General features: G+C 29.5%; 3 protein-coding genes across 3 annotated transcripts; 1 reads left to right on the top strand and 2 right to left on the bottom strand.

The window, feature by feature from the left end:
* Positions 1-678: 678 nt before the first annotated feature.
* On the bottom strand, positions 679-1,961 carry LOC123295719 (ADP-ribosylation factor-related protein 1). The gene is made up of 5 exons (XM_044877150.1): positions 1,692-1,961; positions 1,440-1,610; positions 1,290-1,371; positions 899-1,070; positions 679-770 (listed from the first exon to the last, which is right to left on the bottom strand). Exons 1-5 carry the CDS (start codon positions 1,782-1,784, stop codon positions 680-682), a joined length of 609 nt encoding a protein of 202 aa, XP_044733085.1. The 5' UTR covers positions 1,785-1,961; the 3' UTR covers position 679.
* A 4,347-nt stretch (positions 1,962-6,308) lies between these two features.
* LOC123295298 (lipase member H-A) lies at positions 6,309-9,910 on the top strand. Its single transcript, XM_044876591.1, has 6 exons — positions 6,309-6,402; positions 6,845-6,993; positions 7,848-8,093; positions 8,420-8,611; positions 8,772-8,937; positions 9,019-9,910. The coding sequence occupies exons 1-6, from the start codon at positions 6,311-6,313 to the stop codon at positions 9,074-9,076; spliced, it is 903 nt and encodes a 300-aa protein (XP_044732526.1). The 5' UTR covers positions 6,309-6,310; the 3' UTR covers positions 9,077-9,910.
* A 124-nt stretch (positions 9,911-10,034) lies between these two features.
* On the bottom strand, positions 10,035-13,639 carry LOC123295297 (T-complex protein 1 subunit delta). The gene is made up of 7 exons (XM_044876590.1): positions 13,395-13,639; positions 13,193-13,245; positions 12,686-12,775; positions 11,954-12,463; positions 11,748-11,887; positions 10,795-11,479; positions 10,035-10,199 (listed from the first exon to the last, which is right to left on the bottom strand). The coding sequence occupies exons 1-7, from the start codon at positions 13,501-13,503 to the stop codon at positions 10,182-10,184; spliced, it is 1,605 nt and encodes a 534-aa protein (XP_044732525.1). The 5' UTR covers positions 13,504-13,639; the 3' UTR covers positions 10,035-10,181.
* Between the last annotated feature and the right edge of the window lie 3,217 nt (positions 13,640-16,856).

Genomic DNA, 16,856 nt, shown 5'->3' with positions numbered 1-16,856 from the left:
AAATCGAACAAAATTTAAAATATATAAACATTTTTATTTATTTATATTAATTTACAAAAAAATGAAAAGGTTGTTATTCCGAAAATTGATTTTATACTGTATAAAATAATTATCACAAAATAATCAAATTTTAGCGTAACCAAGCTATTTTGTACAATTTTTTAAAAATTTCCCAACAGGAGAATGTGCTTTTATAGTGAGATATATTTATGATAATTTAAATTCCCGCCTACTGACAGAATAGTGATTTATGACATATGTATAACAGGCGTTATTTATAACAAGAGGGCGGGTTATATTAATTTTAACTATAAAAAAAGTGGAAAATTTTAAACATCAGCAGGAAAAATTCATTTAATATAAAAGTAAACATGTTTACTCCACCAGGATTCGAACTAGCATACCTTAGTTTCATGGTCAAGTGCTATACCCACTCAACTACTCGACTTATATATAAACATATAATTAACTTAATACTTTGACACTTTGGAAGAAGTGTAACAGTAAAAACTATCGATGAATAATTTATTATTGTCAAATTCTAAAAATATATTTAATTCAGCTATTTTTAATTATATTTTGTGAAATAAACAGAATAAAACTAATGTTAAATGTAAAAAATAAACTTTTATTTTTATATATTAATACATATAAATATTTTTAAAAAGTTTTAAGTCTTTTATGATTCCTCCAAATTTCTAGGGGGTCTAATATCACTATTTCGTTTGATACAATCCACTAACCATAAAATTCCTTCATTAATACCATCCCTAAAAATCAAAAACATTATTTATACAATGTTATTCAAAAATGAGAAACACTCATATTAATAGTACAGATATTCATTGGCTCCAGCTTCGAAAATAGTGGCTCTCAACAATTTGATTAATTTTCTTACCCTGTTAAGGCAGACACTGGCATTACCATACAATCTCTTCGTCCAATTAAATGACCATTTTTATTAAAAATTGGTTTAACTTCTCTTACACCCATACAGTCTGGAATATCTTGTTTATTTGCTAATACCAATAATGGAACTCCACGTAAACATTCACTGGAAATCATTTTATCTGGAATATAAACAAGAGTTCATCTGCATAACTGTATAAATACAAAAAATGTTCTTTTAAAGAGTGAGTGTGTCCAAAAGCCTAGCGGTTTTAGCTGTGCGTTGATTGATCAGTAAGTCAGTCAGTTTCTTCTTCTCAAATTCAGAAGAAACTGACTGACTTATTTCACATACTTTCGTACAAATCCTTCTTAAATATAATACATTAATAATTTTTTACCAAATGTTTCTTTAGAATCTGGTATTCGATCTCGATCTGATGAGTCGACAATGTAAATAACAGCATGTGACTCGGCATAATACTAAAAATGAAAGCATATAACTTGTACAAATGCTAGTTTATGAAATATCAATATACAATAAATCATACTTTATCCCATAAAGACTGTAATTCACTTTGCCCTCCTAAATCCCAAAAATTGAGTCGAATGCCAGATACATCTATTTGGCCGATATTTAATCCAACTGTTGTTGTTATTTTATTTGGTTTCATTCCTTTATAATTTTTGGTAAGTCTTGTTTTAGCTGCTTCAAGATATGTCTGTTGGTAATTGGTAATTAATAACATTATTACTAATTACTGATACGTAACAATTAACAAATATTTTTAATTAAAACTTACAGTTTTACCAGCATTATCTAATCCTAATATTAATACACAATATTCATCCTTTTGAACCATATATTTGTAAAAACCATGTAGTAATGTATACATAATATTGACCTTACATTAGTCACTGAACTTTAATATTAATCTCACTAATTGGGATCACTAATTATCCCTTTTAATTTTACAATTTAGTTCAAATCTTTCCTATTATATATTTATTTTATCTGGGATTTTTAATGTAACGTAATGTAAGCAGTGCAAACATGAAAATATGACACAATCATGACAGTGACACTTGACTCTTGAGAGAACCAAGTCTCACAGACTTATTATTAAATATAGACCTTATTATTTTTGGATGGTATAATTTCAGGATGACGCTTGACGCTTGCTTTGAGCGTCAACTTAGGATTCCATCTAGCTGAAAGAAATAGAACTATCTCCAGCGTCAAATTGTAAAAAGGAGCGACAAAAAAGTTTATTCGGTTGGTATGGTAGGTATGAGGCAGAACTTCGATGCTCAATTCGAAGCGCTTTGGTTCAATTTGAAATTGTAGAGAAAATTGCGTTTATTCGTCGCTGTTATTACAGCCAAAACTACCAAAACGCGAAGAATTTGGTAGACATTTGATACAAATATCGAGTGCCACGAGTGCATTTTTGACGTAATGTGTATAGATGATGATTACATAGGTAATCGAAATGCGTTTTTATATAATACAAAAATTGATTTAGGAAATTAGGGCAAAAATCGAAATTTATTAGTGAGTGTCTATCAGAAAGTTATAAAGATTCTCTCATACCAACTGTTATACCAGATAGGTACTGTTAGCCCAAGAGCTCGTGACATAAATTTGGAAAGGTGTAAATAGGCAAGTTAAAATAACAAAAAAATAATAATAATTTAATTAATTGGTGAATCCAGAATTCTGAGTCAGGCAGGGGGTTTCCAATTATTTCGCTACTGCACAGCCTATGACATTTGCGAAAAAAATTTTTTAAATTATGTTTAAGGCAACTTGAAATTTGTTTAGTAGGTACTTTTAGCATCTATTTAAGCCAGAAATAAAAATGCCGGATCAGATATAACACATTATATATATTATATGTATTATATGGGGAGATTGTCAATTATGTGTGTGTGACATGTATGTATGTGTGGCTATCTAAGAGTAACCCCTTTTCTTTATTTACATGACGTAAAAAAGCAAACTATTTCGTAATCAACACTGTCTATACATGGTATTTCAACAATTAACTTAATCAATTGCTTGTTTTCACTGGTTTTTTTGCTTTTTTAACTTTCCAAATTTGTGTGACCCAGCTCTCCATCTATGATGGTAATGATTCTTCTTTTATACTTGTTTTCAAGTTCATACATCCACATGTTTGTTGTTGTTTCTTGCAGTGTTGTATATTGATGATACCATACCAAGTTTAAACGATATCACAACAATGCTGAATACATTTCATTGTTGTGAATGAAAATTTAATGTAACTAAGATAATATGTAAATTAATACTCTGTGATTATGCAATTATAAATAAGAAAAAAAAAACTACAATATTAAAATGTTATTAAACATTTTATTAAAATTACCATAAAAATAAATTTTTAGTTTAAATTATATTTAAAAAAAATATTTATAAAAATTATTTATTATTCTTAATTTATTGTTCGTTAAAATGAAATTCGTTAAAGCGATTTGTAGTGAAATTAGTTATAAAATTTTTATTAAATATGTGCTTCTATTTCTTTTAATTTTAGCTACATTACCAGGTACTTGTAATTAAAATCTTTGATTATTATTACTCTAGCAAGTTTTTTTCGGTCCTACCCTTATCGTCCTTAATTCCTTTATCAAATTCCATGATTCACTCTTCATATTCAAGCTTTTTATGTCCAGGTTTGACCAAAAATATACTCACGGTCTAAAAATGTACCGCTTAGGAAAAAATACGCTAGAAAAATAATTTAACGAAAATATATATCATAAATTTAAATAATAAGTTTATTAGGCAAACATGTTAGTTTTTACCAATGCTCTTCTAATACTCTAGACAGATAAATACTATTTTTAATACATGTTCTCCTAATATTAATTTAAGAAATTTGTTTTTAGCCACGGGTTACGGGAACTACGGAAGCGGAATTCCCCACGGGTCGAGTTAGTTTTATTTATTTTTATTGGTTTAATATTTTAAACTAGTTGTACCCTGCCAAACTTCGTTGTGGGACATTATGGTTGCATAGAAATAGATGAGAAGTATCTAGTTTTTATGAAATTTTAAAAACCCTCGATAAAAGAGTGCACAAATTGTAAACGGCTGAACTGCTTTACCCTTTATTTGGGCCCCCAACTAATTTTTATACAGAGCCCCTCCAAGACGAGCTACGCCACTGTAAACATTCGAATCTTGCGTTAATTTTCGATCACTTTTTTATAAATACATGCTTTTGACATAAGTAATTAATTTTGAAGTGAAAAGAATAATCATTGTGTTATTTAAATAAACAAATTGTTTACAAATCTCAAACCTGTTCTACCTAATTAACTTTTCACACATAGCTATATATGTTACAGTCAAAACTCTTAGCCAATCAAAAGTACTTTTAACTGAAAAAAAAGCAGGCAAAAGTATTTTTAACTGTATAAGTTGGTTAATAGTAGTTTTGCCTGAAAGTCATTGTTTAATAATAATTTTGCCCGAAAATCATTGGTTAATAGTGCTTTTGGCTGTAAATTCCCGGTCGAAAGTGGTTTTGACTGACGCTTCTGGTCAAAACCAGTTTTCATCACTAACTGACTGTTATTTCAGTCAAAAGTATTACTGTCAAAAGTCTGCGATCAAAAGTACAAGACTGATTTTGCCAGTTAAAAGTAATTTTGACCGGTTAAGTATTTTGACTGTAACATAGACAATACGTACATACATCAATCATAATTTATATTATTAATTATAATTATTGGAATATTTATTGGTCATTTATAAAATAAATAAAATGTAGTCCAAAGAATCCATGCTCCAGTTATTGTACATTTTTTTTTTCTCTTGTTTCTTATCAAAATTATTACATCTTCAATTCTAACGGTAAGTCCGTGGTAATCGTATATATTTACATGGGCTATGATTTTACCCATATTATTGAAGAATTTTTTTTTATGAAAACATATTATGTAGGTACAAGGTGTCCTCCTCACTCACTAAAAACTTATGTTATGGGTAAAATACCTTAAACTTAATAGATAATTTCACTTCGATAATTTCCGTTAAATAATTGAAATATTTGTATGAAAATAAAAATCCACAAGATGGCATTACAAAAAAACTATTGACCCAATTTTTTCTTGTAAATGATTTTCTTTTCCGGCTTTCTGACAATGTGTAATATAATTGAATTAAAAAAAAAATTTTTAAATAAAAAAAAATCCGACTGCGTCGAACTGAAAAGATAAAAAGAAGTTCAGTAGTTTACACAGAGACTTGGGACTCATTAAAATCTAGACCAGTTCTAATATTCTCAATAATGGGTTGACCGACTTTTAAAGTCGCTATGTAAACTGCTGAACTTGTTTTTTCTTTTCAGTTTTTATTTAACGCAGTCGAATTTTCTTAGTCGGAGTCCGAAATCTTGGAATTACTCTGACTGGAATCACTCTTGAAGTGATTATAAGTTTATAAGACTTTTTCAAACTTTTTAAAAAAAGGTAAAAATTTAAAAACTGCTATTCGGACTTATTTTTCTACAAGGTCAAACTTAACATAGTTTATCGATTTTCATTTTCAGCCTTTGTATGTATGTTTTGTAGCGCTCTAGACACCAAACGCGTTAGCCAAACTAAACGATTCTCACGTCAATCGATTTTTCTATTTAAACGCTATTCAATGATACCCTACTTAACATAGTTTGCCGACTTTTATTTTTTTTCTTTTTCACAATAAGGCTTCTGGTAGTCACCATATTTAATTTTCATTACTTCCATATTTTCAGTAGCACTCGCAAGGTTAAGTCAAATCGATTGATGTAAGAATCATCAAAATCGGTCCACGCGTTTGGTCTCTTGTGTGCCATTTAGGACAACACATACATACATACTTAGAATGATAAACACATTACCGCAGTCGGGTTAAAATGGCATATGGTCTCACAAATGATTGTTTTTAAATTTATAATTTATTATTTCTTGTTTATGATTATTGGTATAATATCCGGCCGTCATCAAACCTGTTTAAAAATAAATTTATTAATTTATTAAAATGTCATTTTAAACTTTTTACTTTTACTCGGCGATAAACCGAACGAAGAGTTTTTAATTTTTAATTTGACTGTGAGCTTTGGTCTTTATAAAGCCCTATTTCCCCTTCTAATTTGATGTGCGTTTTTGTCTAGTCCTATAATTCAAATATCAAATATTTCAGAATAGACAAAATTGTAAAACTGTCGCTTAATTGTTTACAAATGAGGTCTTGTTTCGAGATCGAAAAATCATACGCACATTAATTTTCAGGAAAAAAACTTTAAAAACTTCTTTTCATCTTTAAAGTGAGGATAAAAGAATCAAGCAAACAAAGTTACATGTATGCCAATTAAGCGGCAATATTTATTTTACAGGTTTATTGGCTGAAATAATGGATATGTTTGACATTCGATATTGGCGATGTGTAATCAAGAAAGCAGCACAATGTCCAAATAGTGATATTAAATTTTTCTTATACACACCGTAAGTGAAAATAAATATTATTAGTAGCTATACAAAGCCGAAATTTGTAACTGATCGGTCGAGTCGTTTCAGAGAAATTCCTGATATACCGTTTATGAGAATTTTTTAAATATTGTAAACCACATAAAGTTAAAAAAAACCTTCGTAACATTGGAATTATAGTTTATAGCAAACGTTGATCTACATTTCTCTATACAATTATTTACATGGGGTTTCCATATACAAAATTGTATTCCCTTTTTCACCACCTTTAAAAGTTAAATTTCCAAAAATGCCTTCTTTGGCTCACTTACGTCATTTAAGTAAAAAGTTTGTGCAAAATTTCATGCTTCTAGCAACCCAGCAGTTTCAGCTGTGGGTTGATCGATCAGTCAGTTAGTTTCTTCTTTTATAGATTATTGGTTTATTGAAAATGAATTTTATTAATAAATAAATTGATTAGTGATACAGGAACAAGAAGAAAAAGAATTGATATTAAAAATCCAAATGCATTGAAGTACATGGGATGGAATCCACATAAAGAAAGTGTTATAATCATTCATGGCTTTAATGGAACTGAGAATAAAACACCAATGACTATCATAAGAAATGGTAATCATATATTTGAACCTATATTTTATTGTTGTAAAAAAAAAGGAATAGCTCAGACACTCAATCGGCCAGAAAACTTTTTTGACGTACCTACACACTTTGTGACCGTGGCGGATGAGTTCTTAATGTGATCAAAAACAAAAATTCAAAAAAATTGCTAAAAAATTTACCTCGGAACGTTCTTTTTTGTCGGAGTTTTTGGGAAAACTATTGAAAAGACATTTAAGAGTCATTCTTTAATTATACTTGGAGGCTATGTTGATTGTTGACTTGTAATATAATGCTTCTAGTATTTAGAGAGAGATCAAAGTATTGCCAAAATACCGTTAATCTGGTTTTTGAGTTGTTGTCAGTGATGTTTATTATAAAAAAAAGATGGTCCAATTTTTTTAGAAATTTTTGTTTTTTTCCTTTCCTACAGTTTAATAAAAAAAGAATAGTTGTTTTTATTGTGATACCAAGACCTTTGAACGCGTATCGCAATATATTCTTATGAAAACAAGGTCACTTAAATAATTTTGACCCAGCACTCTACTTTTCTTCGGATTTTTATAAATAATGCAATATAGGTTTGTTGTAGGTACTCATTCATCTCATATCAGATTGAATTATTTTATTTAAGATTTCAATTAAATGGCATATTTTTAAGTCGCATTTCCTACGAAAGCTAACGATTTTCGAAAAAATGTTTTAAATTAAAAATCTTAGTTTTTTTATGAGGATCAACTTTCTAATTTAAAGTGTTATTCTATCTCTTTTGATTGGTTAATTATAAAACGAACTATTATCGTCCAAATAAATTTAAATGGTCCTCAAACACAAGCAACTTTTAATTTTAGGAATTTTTGTTCTAGCTTATCTTTCAACTGGAGAGTACAATGTGTTCACTGTGGATTGGGAATCATTAACAATTTTTCCATGTTATTTATCAGCCTTATCGAATACACGTCTTGTATCCCGATGTTCGGCCCAATTGTATTCATATTTAACTCATCATGGTGCATTAGCGAAAAAAATACATTGCGTAGGACATTCTTTGGGTGCTCATATATGTGGAATGATGAGTAGACATTTGAATGCAAAACAATATAAAATTATTGGTAAAAATCCCTATATATTATAAATGTGAAAGTAAGGATGTTTGTTTGTTTGTGTTTCTTACGCACATCAGACTAACACATAAACACATAGTGAAATGTTAAATTTAATTGCCATTTCACTACGCCATCTATGAGCATCATTTTGAACCATTAATTAATGATTTTTGTAAACGAGATACTCTCAATGGCCACCTATTCTAGGATACTCTCAATGCTTACTTTTGTCTACGAGAGATATATTATAGACGTACGAATCAATTTCAAGCTACACATGCAAAAAAAGATTTGGATTTCAAAAGATTTAATTTAAATTGTTCGTTTTAAAGGTTTGGATCCAGCGAGGCCCCTAGTGGATAGCTATGGAGATGCACAATTTCGATTAACTCGAGATGATGCATATCATGTTCAGGTTATACATACAAATGCTGGATTTTTAGGCGAAGAAAATGTAGTTGGTCATGTGGATTTTTGTGTTAATGGTGGAACCAATCAACCTGGCTGTAAAGGTCATGCACTACGTAAGTGGAAACAATTTTTTTAATGTATATTTTATGTAAAAAATATCCAAAAATTGATATTTCAAAAACTTGCGACAGTGAGTGCTTTTTTAAAATCCTTCAATTGCAAAGTTTATCGATTACCATTCGATAATTCAAATAAATTTTTTTCTCTCAATAGGTCAAGCTCGATGTAGCCATTTCCAAAGCGCCTGTTATTATGCTGCTTCAATTCTAAAGAATGTTAAACTAATAGGAGTACCTTGTTCCAATGCGTGTCCAAAACGACAAGGTCTAGGATTATTACCGGGGAAAGTTGTTCCAATGGGTATTAAGACACCAATCAGGTAAATATGATTTCGATAACTGATCTCTTAAGGCACTACCTATAAAATCGATTGAATAAATGTATTTTTTATTTATTTCAGTGCCAAAGGACAATATTGCGTGAGCATAAGACATAATAAAGATTGTCCGTTTGATTGATTACTCAAGTTAATGAAAATAGTTCACAATAAAGATAAATTTTTAACGAGTTTCTACAAATGAATGCCTAATTCAAATGCTAACAACATATGGCGGGACTTTTAGTTTTTATTATTCAAGTTATTTTTAAATCAGTATTGAGACCATAGACTATTAAGTACATGGAATGGGCGTCAAAAGATTTAAAATGTGCCTACATCTGAGGTAATTACTTAGGTCAAATCATGGCGGGGATATGGAAATGTCAAAACAAAGTGATGCTGTCTTACTTGTCATTGTTGATTCGTAAGAAAAAATTTGACATTCATGTATGTTTTTTTGATAAATGGATCTTCTTTAATAAATGTCCCTAACTGGCCTAAGCAATTACCTCAGTTGTTGCCACACCTCTCACTGTACAGAAAGATAGGCGACTTACACATATTCGTAGATTTCAAACAAGCTTTTGACAATATCATAGATGCAGAATTAAAGCAGCATCAGAAAACCTAAGAGTGTCTGGGAAATTAAAAAACCTAAAGAGGGAGGCCCAATATGAGATAAATGGACAATATCACGGATGATCTCCGAATTATGAAGATCACAGGATGGTGTATCAAGGCGAAAAACAGAATGCTATGGAGGTCAATTTTTGAGGAGTTTGGCTAGGGCATGATCATATTTTTTTGTTTTTTCTCTATTTAGATTGTTGACGCATGAATGTCCTTAATTATTCCGAGATAATGCATAATTTTAACCTCTACTTAATCCATTTAATCCATCAAAACCTTGAAATGTTGAAATTTTGTTATTAAACCTATTTCCTATTTATGTATCAACAGGTGTTACTTCAAAATTAAGAGGCATTTGTTTTTACTGCTTTTTACAAAATACGAAAAAAAAAAATTAAATAAAATCAAATTGTGATGTGTGAAAATTTAATATTTATTATTCGAAATAAAGATTAAAAAAATACGTAATACAATTTATTAAAGACAACAATACAAATTTGAAATTTATTAAAGCATTATTTATTTATTATGTGTGAAATGAATGCACAAAAATGTATAAATTAAAGAAGCGCACTTAAATTTATGTTAATTAATGATTTTGTTTAATTTTCCATTCAATTCATGGTGTTTACCTGAAATTTAAAAAATAAATCCATGTTTTATTATGTGACAAGCTATTGATAAAATATGGTCTCAAAATTCTAATTTTAGCGTGACGTATTTTATGAACGGCCCCCAGGTACGGAATTCTAAAATCGCACTTAAAACATATCTTGGAACACTCTCCATTAAATTAATTTTTTCCTTAGAACATTCTCCATACTGAGCCCACTTTGAGGATCATCGCCTATTTTGTAGTTATTCCGGGTATGGTATCCTAAACTCGATAAAAACCCTCTCCACTAAATTACCTTTCAAATGAGGCACTACGATGCCACAGACAGACAGACACAAACACACACACACACACACACACACACACACACACACACACACACACACACACACACACACACATAGCCGACAAACACTTATTTTGTGGGACTAACCTGAATAGAATAGACAAGGAATAAGGAAAAATTGAAGGTAAGGATTTTTAGACAGATTTATTTTCTTTCATTTCTTTTTTACCAACATCCATGGAAATAACCTTAAAAAGGATGGAATTCGGGATGATTTAAGGATGAAAATACAATGGTTTTTTTTTATAAAGAATTAAATACTTACAATATCATCAATTTTGAGAATACTTCGAACAGTTTCAGTTGCTAAAGTAATAGCACTGATTGAAACTAACAACGGTTGTACAACATTTTCCTCTAAAATATTTGTAATAGCACCCTTACGCACATTAATACCAGCTGTTATTTCACCCCCAGCATGTCTATTACGTAATTCCGTAACAGTTTGTATTGGATTTAAACCAGCATTTTCAGCTAAAGTTGATGGAATTACTTCTAATGCTTCAGCATATGCACGACAACAATACGCATCAACACCTTCTAATGTTTGTGCATGATTTGCAAGACGTATTGCAAGTTCAATTTCGGGTGCTCCACCGCCAGCAATTAAAGCACGTTTCTTTACCAAGCATCGTATAACACATAATGCATCATGTAAAGATCGTGCAGCTTCTTCTAATACTAATTTATTTGATCCACGAACTACAACGGTTACAGTACGACCTGGATTCTGAATACCGGTTATTTTAACGAAACGACTTGTACCAGTTTGTGTTTCTTCGACTAAAGCTGCATGTGATAAGTTTTCTGCAACGAAATGATCTAAACTGGCAATTGGACGACAATTTAATGTTTTACAAACAAAATCAATGTCTTCACGTTCAACATCTTTAACAACCATTACTTTAATTTTATCCAGGAAATGAATTGCTAAATCACTGATTGCATCCCTGAAAAAATATGATAAATAATTACTGGACGCTCACTAAGAAAGGATTTTTGAAAAGTTAACTGCTAAGGACGTGAAAAAGGGGATGCAAGTTTGTATATGAAAACATTAACGTTTGCGATACTGTCAATGTTACCAAAAAATTTTTGACTTAATGTTGTATATAATATTTTTTTAAGAATTCTAATTATTCTTCTCACAAGCAGTATGTTAGGGATGCTTCTTTAAAAAATAAAAAATAGATGTATTTAAAAATTAAGATAAATTACCTTAAAATAGATTTTTGAATTAAAAGTACATTGCATCCAGTCTTTTTGATTTGTTTTACAATATTCAAAATATAAGCACGTTCTTCTTTTAAGACACGATCCATTGCTGCATAATCAGAGACTATCACATTGTGATCCATCTAAAAATAAAATACCAATATCTTACAAATCTATTAACTCTTTGGTCGAGCTATTTTTATACTTACATCAGTTTTTGGTGGAGAAATGCAAAACTGAATAAGACCAATATTTGCTTTCTCAATACGTTTTGGACCATTAACATTCGCTGATTTTTGTGTGAATACTAAACCTTCAATTAATTCCGTATCTTCAACAGTGCCTCCCAACTTTTGTATAACTTTAATATCCTTTAAATCAACATTTAACTCCCGTGCAGGATCCGTTACTTTTAAAACAGCGTTCACAGCTAACGGTGCCAATAAACTTGATTGTTGTGAGACAACTTTTGAATTTAATGATGTTGATGCACTTTTTATTAAATTTTCACGGTCGGTTAATTCAATTGGTTTGGACATTTCTGTTAATATTTCTACAGCTTTAGTGGATGCACGTTGGAATGCATCAGATATTGCTGTTGGATGAATTCCACGATGTAATAATTTTTCAGCGGCTTCTAAGAATGCACCAGCAACGACTACAACGGATGTGGTTCCATCACCAGCTTCTACATCTTGTGCACGAGATAATTCAACCAACTAAAAATCAATTTATAAAATATTAAACACTCTGTATATAATTAAAAATTTTATATACAGGGTGTTTATAGTTAAATGATTCAAACTCGATAAATAACTTTTATCGATAAAACTTCTTCAAGCGAAAAATGTTGGATGTGTAGGCGCACATCTTACTTAGACATTCAACTTCGAAACCCTGTATATTTCCTTTTTAAATACTTAAATATATAAAATTCATACCATTTTTGCTGCAGGATGCATAACATTCATTTGTTTAAGAATGGTAGCTCCATCATTTGTGATCGTAACTTCGCCATTACTTGCTTGAATCTACGTTTCAAAAAAAAAAATAAATAAACTTATTTGAGTAACACAATTTTTTAATTAAAAAAAAAAAATATCAATTTTTTATTAGAAAAAAAATTTTCACAATTGAAATTTATATCGCAAACATAAACTCATTGAAAATTTTATTAAAAACTATGTGAAGAAGCACGTTTGGAAAAACACATTTCACTTTTATCTTCAAAATTATCCTTCTTGTGCAATAATTGTAGAATTATTATACAAAACTCGATTTTTCTTACATCGAAAAATATAAATTGTTTTTCTTATAAAAATTTTTTAAATTGTGCCGTCAAGCCTTAGATCATATATTTTAATAGTGAATTTTCAAAGCGTCAAGCACATCATACTTTGTCTTGTCAAACTATATTACTATCAAACTAATTAAAAAAATAAATTTACCATTTTATCCATCCCACGGGGTCCCAAACTTGTTCGAATTGCATCACTGACAGCTGAAAATTTAACAGGAAAAACCAATGAAATAAGATCACTGAATACATTTTAATATCGATAATTTGGATTGAATTTTGAAAAATTGCTTGAATGAATAATTTAAGCATAAATTCGGTGGAAATTTTATTTAAAAAATTTAATGAAATACCTTTTGCAGCATTGATATTACTAGCTCGAATATCAGCCGGTTTACTTTTATCTTTGTAAGCTTGAACTGTTGGCTTTTTAAAATCTCCAGATGCAGCAGATATTGTCATTTTGATTGATTTATTTATATTTCACTTTCACAATATTTTTAAAATGGATGATTTAAGATTTTTTATTTATTTGTTAAATTATTCCAGAAATGAATTGTCTTGTCGTGCTAGTACTGGTTTAATACTAAAGATGTCCTATCATATGATTTTTAAAGTAAAGCCATGTTCACATTCAAAACTCTATTCGTTGCAAATGATTCCACACAAGCTTCTTTTTCTAATTTGTATTAATTTTTGGGAAAAAAATTGATTTTTGTTTGAAAATCATTGAAAAAATCTCATTTTTATACTCTGTAAATATGTATTATATATCAAAGTATATTAAGTTTAGTCTCAAGTTTGTAACGCCTAAAAATATTGATGCTACCTATATCTGTCTCTCTGAATTATTTATGATTAGACAAAGATAAGTATGAGTCACTCATCTTCCCTCTTTGGACACTCGCACTCACAGGCCTGCCTATGGCTCTCCTACTCTATATGTTATTATCTCTATGGGTTGAAGTAAGCAATCTATATTATTATATAATCTATGGAACAAATTTATTCGTTTGGCAGGTTTTTTTTAGTAAATTTTTAATTTGGTTTAAAATTTACAAGTTATTAATAAACACAAATATAAGTATTATAATTATGTTGAAAACTGTTAAAACATTAAAATTAGACGAACACAAACATGCGAATTTTAAAAGTCATGATAAAATGTTAAAAAAGGAAAGTACTACCAGGCGTACCAATGGAGAATCTGCCACAAAGCACAGATTAAATACAAGTATTTTACTAGATAATAATAAATCAAGATCCATGCAAATTGTAGAGGAACAAAAAAAGAAACGGGCTCAAAAAGCAATAAAAGTGCAACAAGCTAGCCAACAGATAGAAAAGGAAAGGATAAACCGGTTTGAAGTTCAATATAAAGCAAAAGTGAATATGGTAACAAAACAAACGGAAAGACAACGTCATGCTATGAATGCAGAAATTCAACGTAAAAGATTTTTAGCGGGAAAAAGAGCAAATGAAAATGAAGTAAGACGACAAAATTATTTAACACAACGGAAAGAACATTTACAATCATTAAAAGATGATAAATCTTATGGTATATTGCGTAAAAAGGAGCAGGATCATGTTAATAGATTAGATGAAATACGTTTACAAGAGATTAGAGCAACATATGCCAAGTTACAAAAACAATTTACTAATTTAAACAAGCCCAATAACACGCTAAATTACAACAAATATTTGTAGATAACTTAAATTGTTTAAAAAAATATTGTTACTAAATCTTAATCACGGCTTTTCATTTCTCTACTTTAAATAAACGTAAATGGGAAAGACAGAGATCCTCAAGTTTTTTATGAAAACTGATTTCCAACAAAATTTCAAAAAATAATTACATAGTTTTTGAAGTGTTCCCAATTATAACTGAAGTATAAACCAAAGAGGATAGGATAGAGGAGTAGAAATATAATTGTAAGTGACATCTGAAGTCTCTAGTGATCAACTAACATCAGTGACAAACACTCACATATATGTAATACAAGTTGCCAGTTTATTAATTTTTTAAGTCAAATTTTACATTGTCCCTTTCATTTAATAAACAAATAGAAGCTTTTGCGCAACTAACTCATGGTTTACGAATGATTAAAAAACACATTTCACGATATTTTAGCTAAAAGTAAGCGGTTTACTTCATTTTCCTTAATTAGCCGATTTTTGTAACATCTTTTGCTGTACTATTATTAAATTTTGAATTTTATTATTAACTAGCTGTTACCCGCCCGCTTTGCTGGGCAACATCCCCACTTGCACCCCTCCCTCCACATTTCCTTGCGTTGGATAACAGTTTTGTAATGTACACGTCATGCTCTTTTATTTGATACCCCACTTAGGTATATTTGTAAATATTCGATATTTCCTTCCCACTTTCTCGCTACACCTTTCTACCCTCCGAAGGTTAAAAAAATTTCTAAATGTAATTTAAAACATTCTGACCAAGTTTTGAACTATTAAAAGCCATAATTGAAAAATATGAATTTTTTATTCATGAACACCCCCGCAACCCCCCTTGTGGGTGGAATTTCGTAAAATCCGTTCTTAGCTGACCTCTACTTGGCAAAAGGAATATTCCTCCCAAATTTCAAGTCTCTAGGTCTTATAGTTCCAGAGATATCGTGATGAGTGACTATCTATCTATCTATCTATCTATCTATATCTATAGAAAGTCTCCTATTCGCTTCGTGCGTGAATTTCGTTTCCATGACAACGATACACTACTTTAATTATAGAATTGTATGGATGCATATAGAATTGTATGGATTGCATTGAAAACTTACATTTAAATTTAATATTCTTGTTTCACAAATTTAAATAAATAATTATGATAATTTACATTTGAAAAATAATATTTGTACAATTTGATTTCTTATTTTCACAATTTTTAATGCATTAAGTTTAATTAATTAGTGTTTTTCAATCATTTTAATTTGACAGTTTCTATATCATTAACATGTAAAGAATTGCAAATTAGTCATAACAGCCTCCTTTATCTCCAAAATTTTTCACTTAAAGCGCTGGCATCGATTTTATTATCCCTACCATGACTACACACACAACGAATATTATTATTAATTCGATTATTATTTTTAAACTTATATAGTCTGATTTACAAAAAAGCACTGATCCTCAACACAGTAAATGTCCGGGCGAGTATGTAAACAACAAACTCATTTAGTTGTTACTTTATTTTCAATTATTATTAAACAATTTGGAATATTTTGTTTTTATAAAACAATTATAATGATTTTTATTAAATATAAATAAAAATCAAACTAAAAAAATTAGCTAATTTTTTCAAATTTGAATTTTAAAAGCATTGCGCACGTTTCAAATGTTTAAGAAACAAAATATTTATGTAACAAGTTCCATTTAAATGAAGATAGCTTTATAATCTTATATATTATTACTCTAGCAAGTTTTTTTCTGTCCTACCCTTATCTTCCTTATTCCTTTATCATTTAATTCCATGCTTCACTCCTCATTTTCAAACTTATTATGTCTAGGTTTGACGGAAAAAACACGCTAGACAAATTATTTGAAAAAAAAAAAATCATAAATTTAAATAAGTTTATTTTGCAAACATATTAGTTTTTTCAGATGCTCTCCTAATACTCTAGAGATGTAATAGTCAAAACATTAGTAGGCAAACATGTTATTAATTTAAGAACTTTTGATTTTTTTCACCAATTTTCTACGAAATTTGTTGTTTGTTGTTTTTAGCGACAGGTTACGGTAGCTGAATTCCGCACGAGTCGAGCTAGTAAATGTTCATAGCACGAAGGTTTCATGATTCATAT

Source organism: Chrysoperla carnea, chromosome 3, assembly GCF_905475395.1.
Source record: "Chrysoperla carnea chromosome 3, inChrCarn1.1, whole genome shotgun sequence".
Taxonomy (NCBI): Eukaryota; Metazoa; Arthropoda; class Insecta; order Neuroptera; family Chrysopidae; genus Chrysoperla; species Chrysoperla carnea.
The sequence above is the reverse complement of the archived record's forward strand: the minus strand, read 5'-3'. Positions and strand labels throughout refer to the sequence as shown.

Excerpts from the sequence above, each read along its gene's own strand:
- LOC123295298 (XM_044876591.1), top strand. The coding sequence starts at position 6,311 with ATGGATATGTTTGACATTCGATATTGGCGATGTGTAATCAAGAAAGCA. Across the intron at positions 6,403-6,844 it reads AAATTTTTCTTATACACACC|TGATACAGGAACAAGAAGAA; the intron begins GTAAGTGAAAAT and ends TAAATTGATTAG. Across the intron at positions 6,994-7,847 it reads AATGACTATCATAAGAAATG|CTTATCTTTCAACTGGAGAG; the intron begins GTAATCATATAT and ends TTTTTGTTCTAG.
- LOC123295719 (XM_044877150.1), bottom strand. The coding sequence starts at position 1,784 with ATGTATACATTACTACATGGTTTTTACAAATATATGGTTCAAAAGGAT. Across the intron at positions 1,071-1,289 it reads AGATTCTAAAGAAACATTTG|ATAAAATGATTTCCAGTGAA; the intron begins GTAAAAAATTAT and ends TTTATATTCCAG. Across the intron at positions 771-898 it reads CCAGTGTCTGCCTTAACAGG|GGATGGTATTAATGAAGGAA; the intron begins GTAAGAAAATTA and ends TTTGATTTTTAG.
- LOC123295297 (XM_044876590.1), bottom strand. The coding sequence starts at position 13,503 with ATGACAATATCTGCTGCATCTGGAGATTTTAAAAAGCCAACAGTTCAA. Across the intron at positions 13,246-13,394 it reads TAATATCAATGCTGCAAAAG|CTGTCAGTGATGCAATTCGA; the intron begins GTATTTCATTAA and ends TTAAATTTTCAG. Across the intron at positions 11,480-11,747 it reads ATTCAAAAATCTATTTTAAG|GGATGCAATCAGTGATTTAG; the intron begins GTAATTTATCTT and ends ATATTTTTTCAG.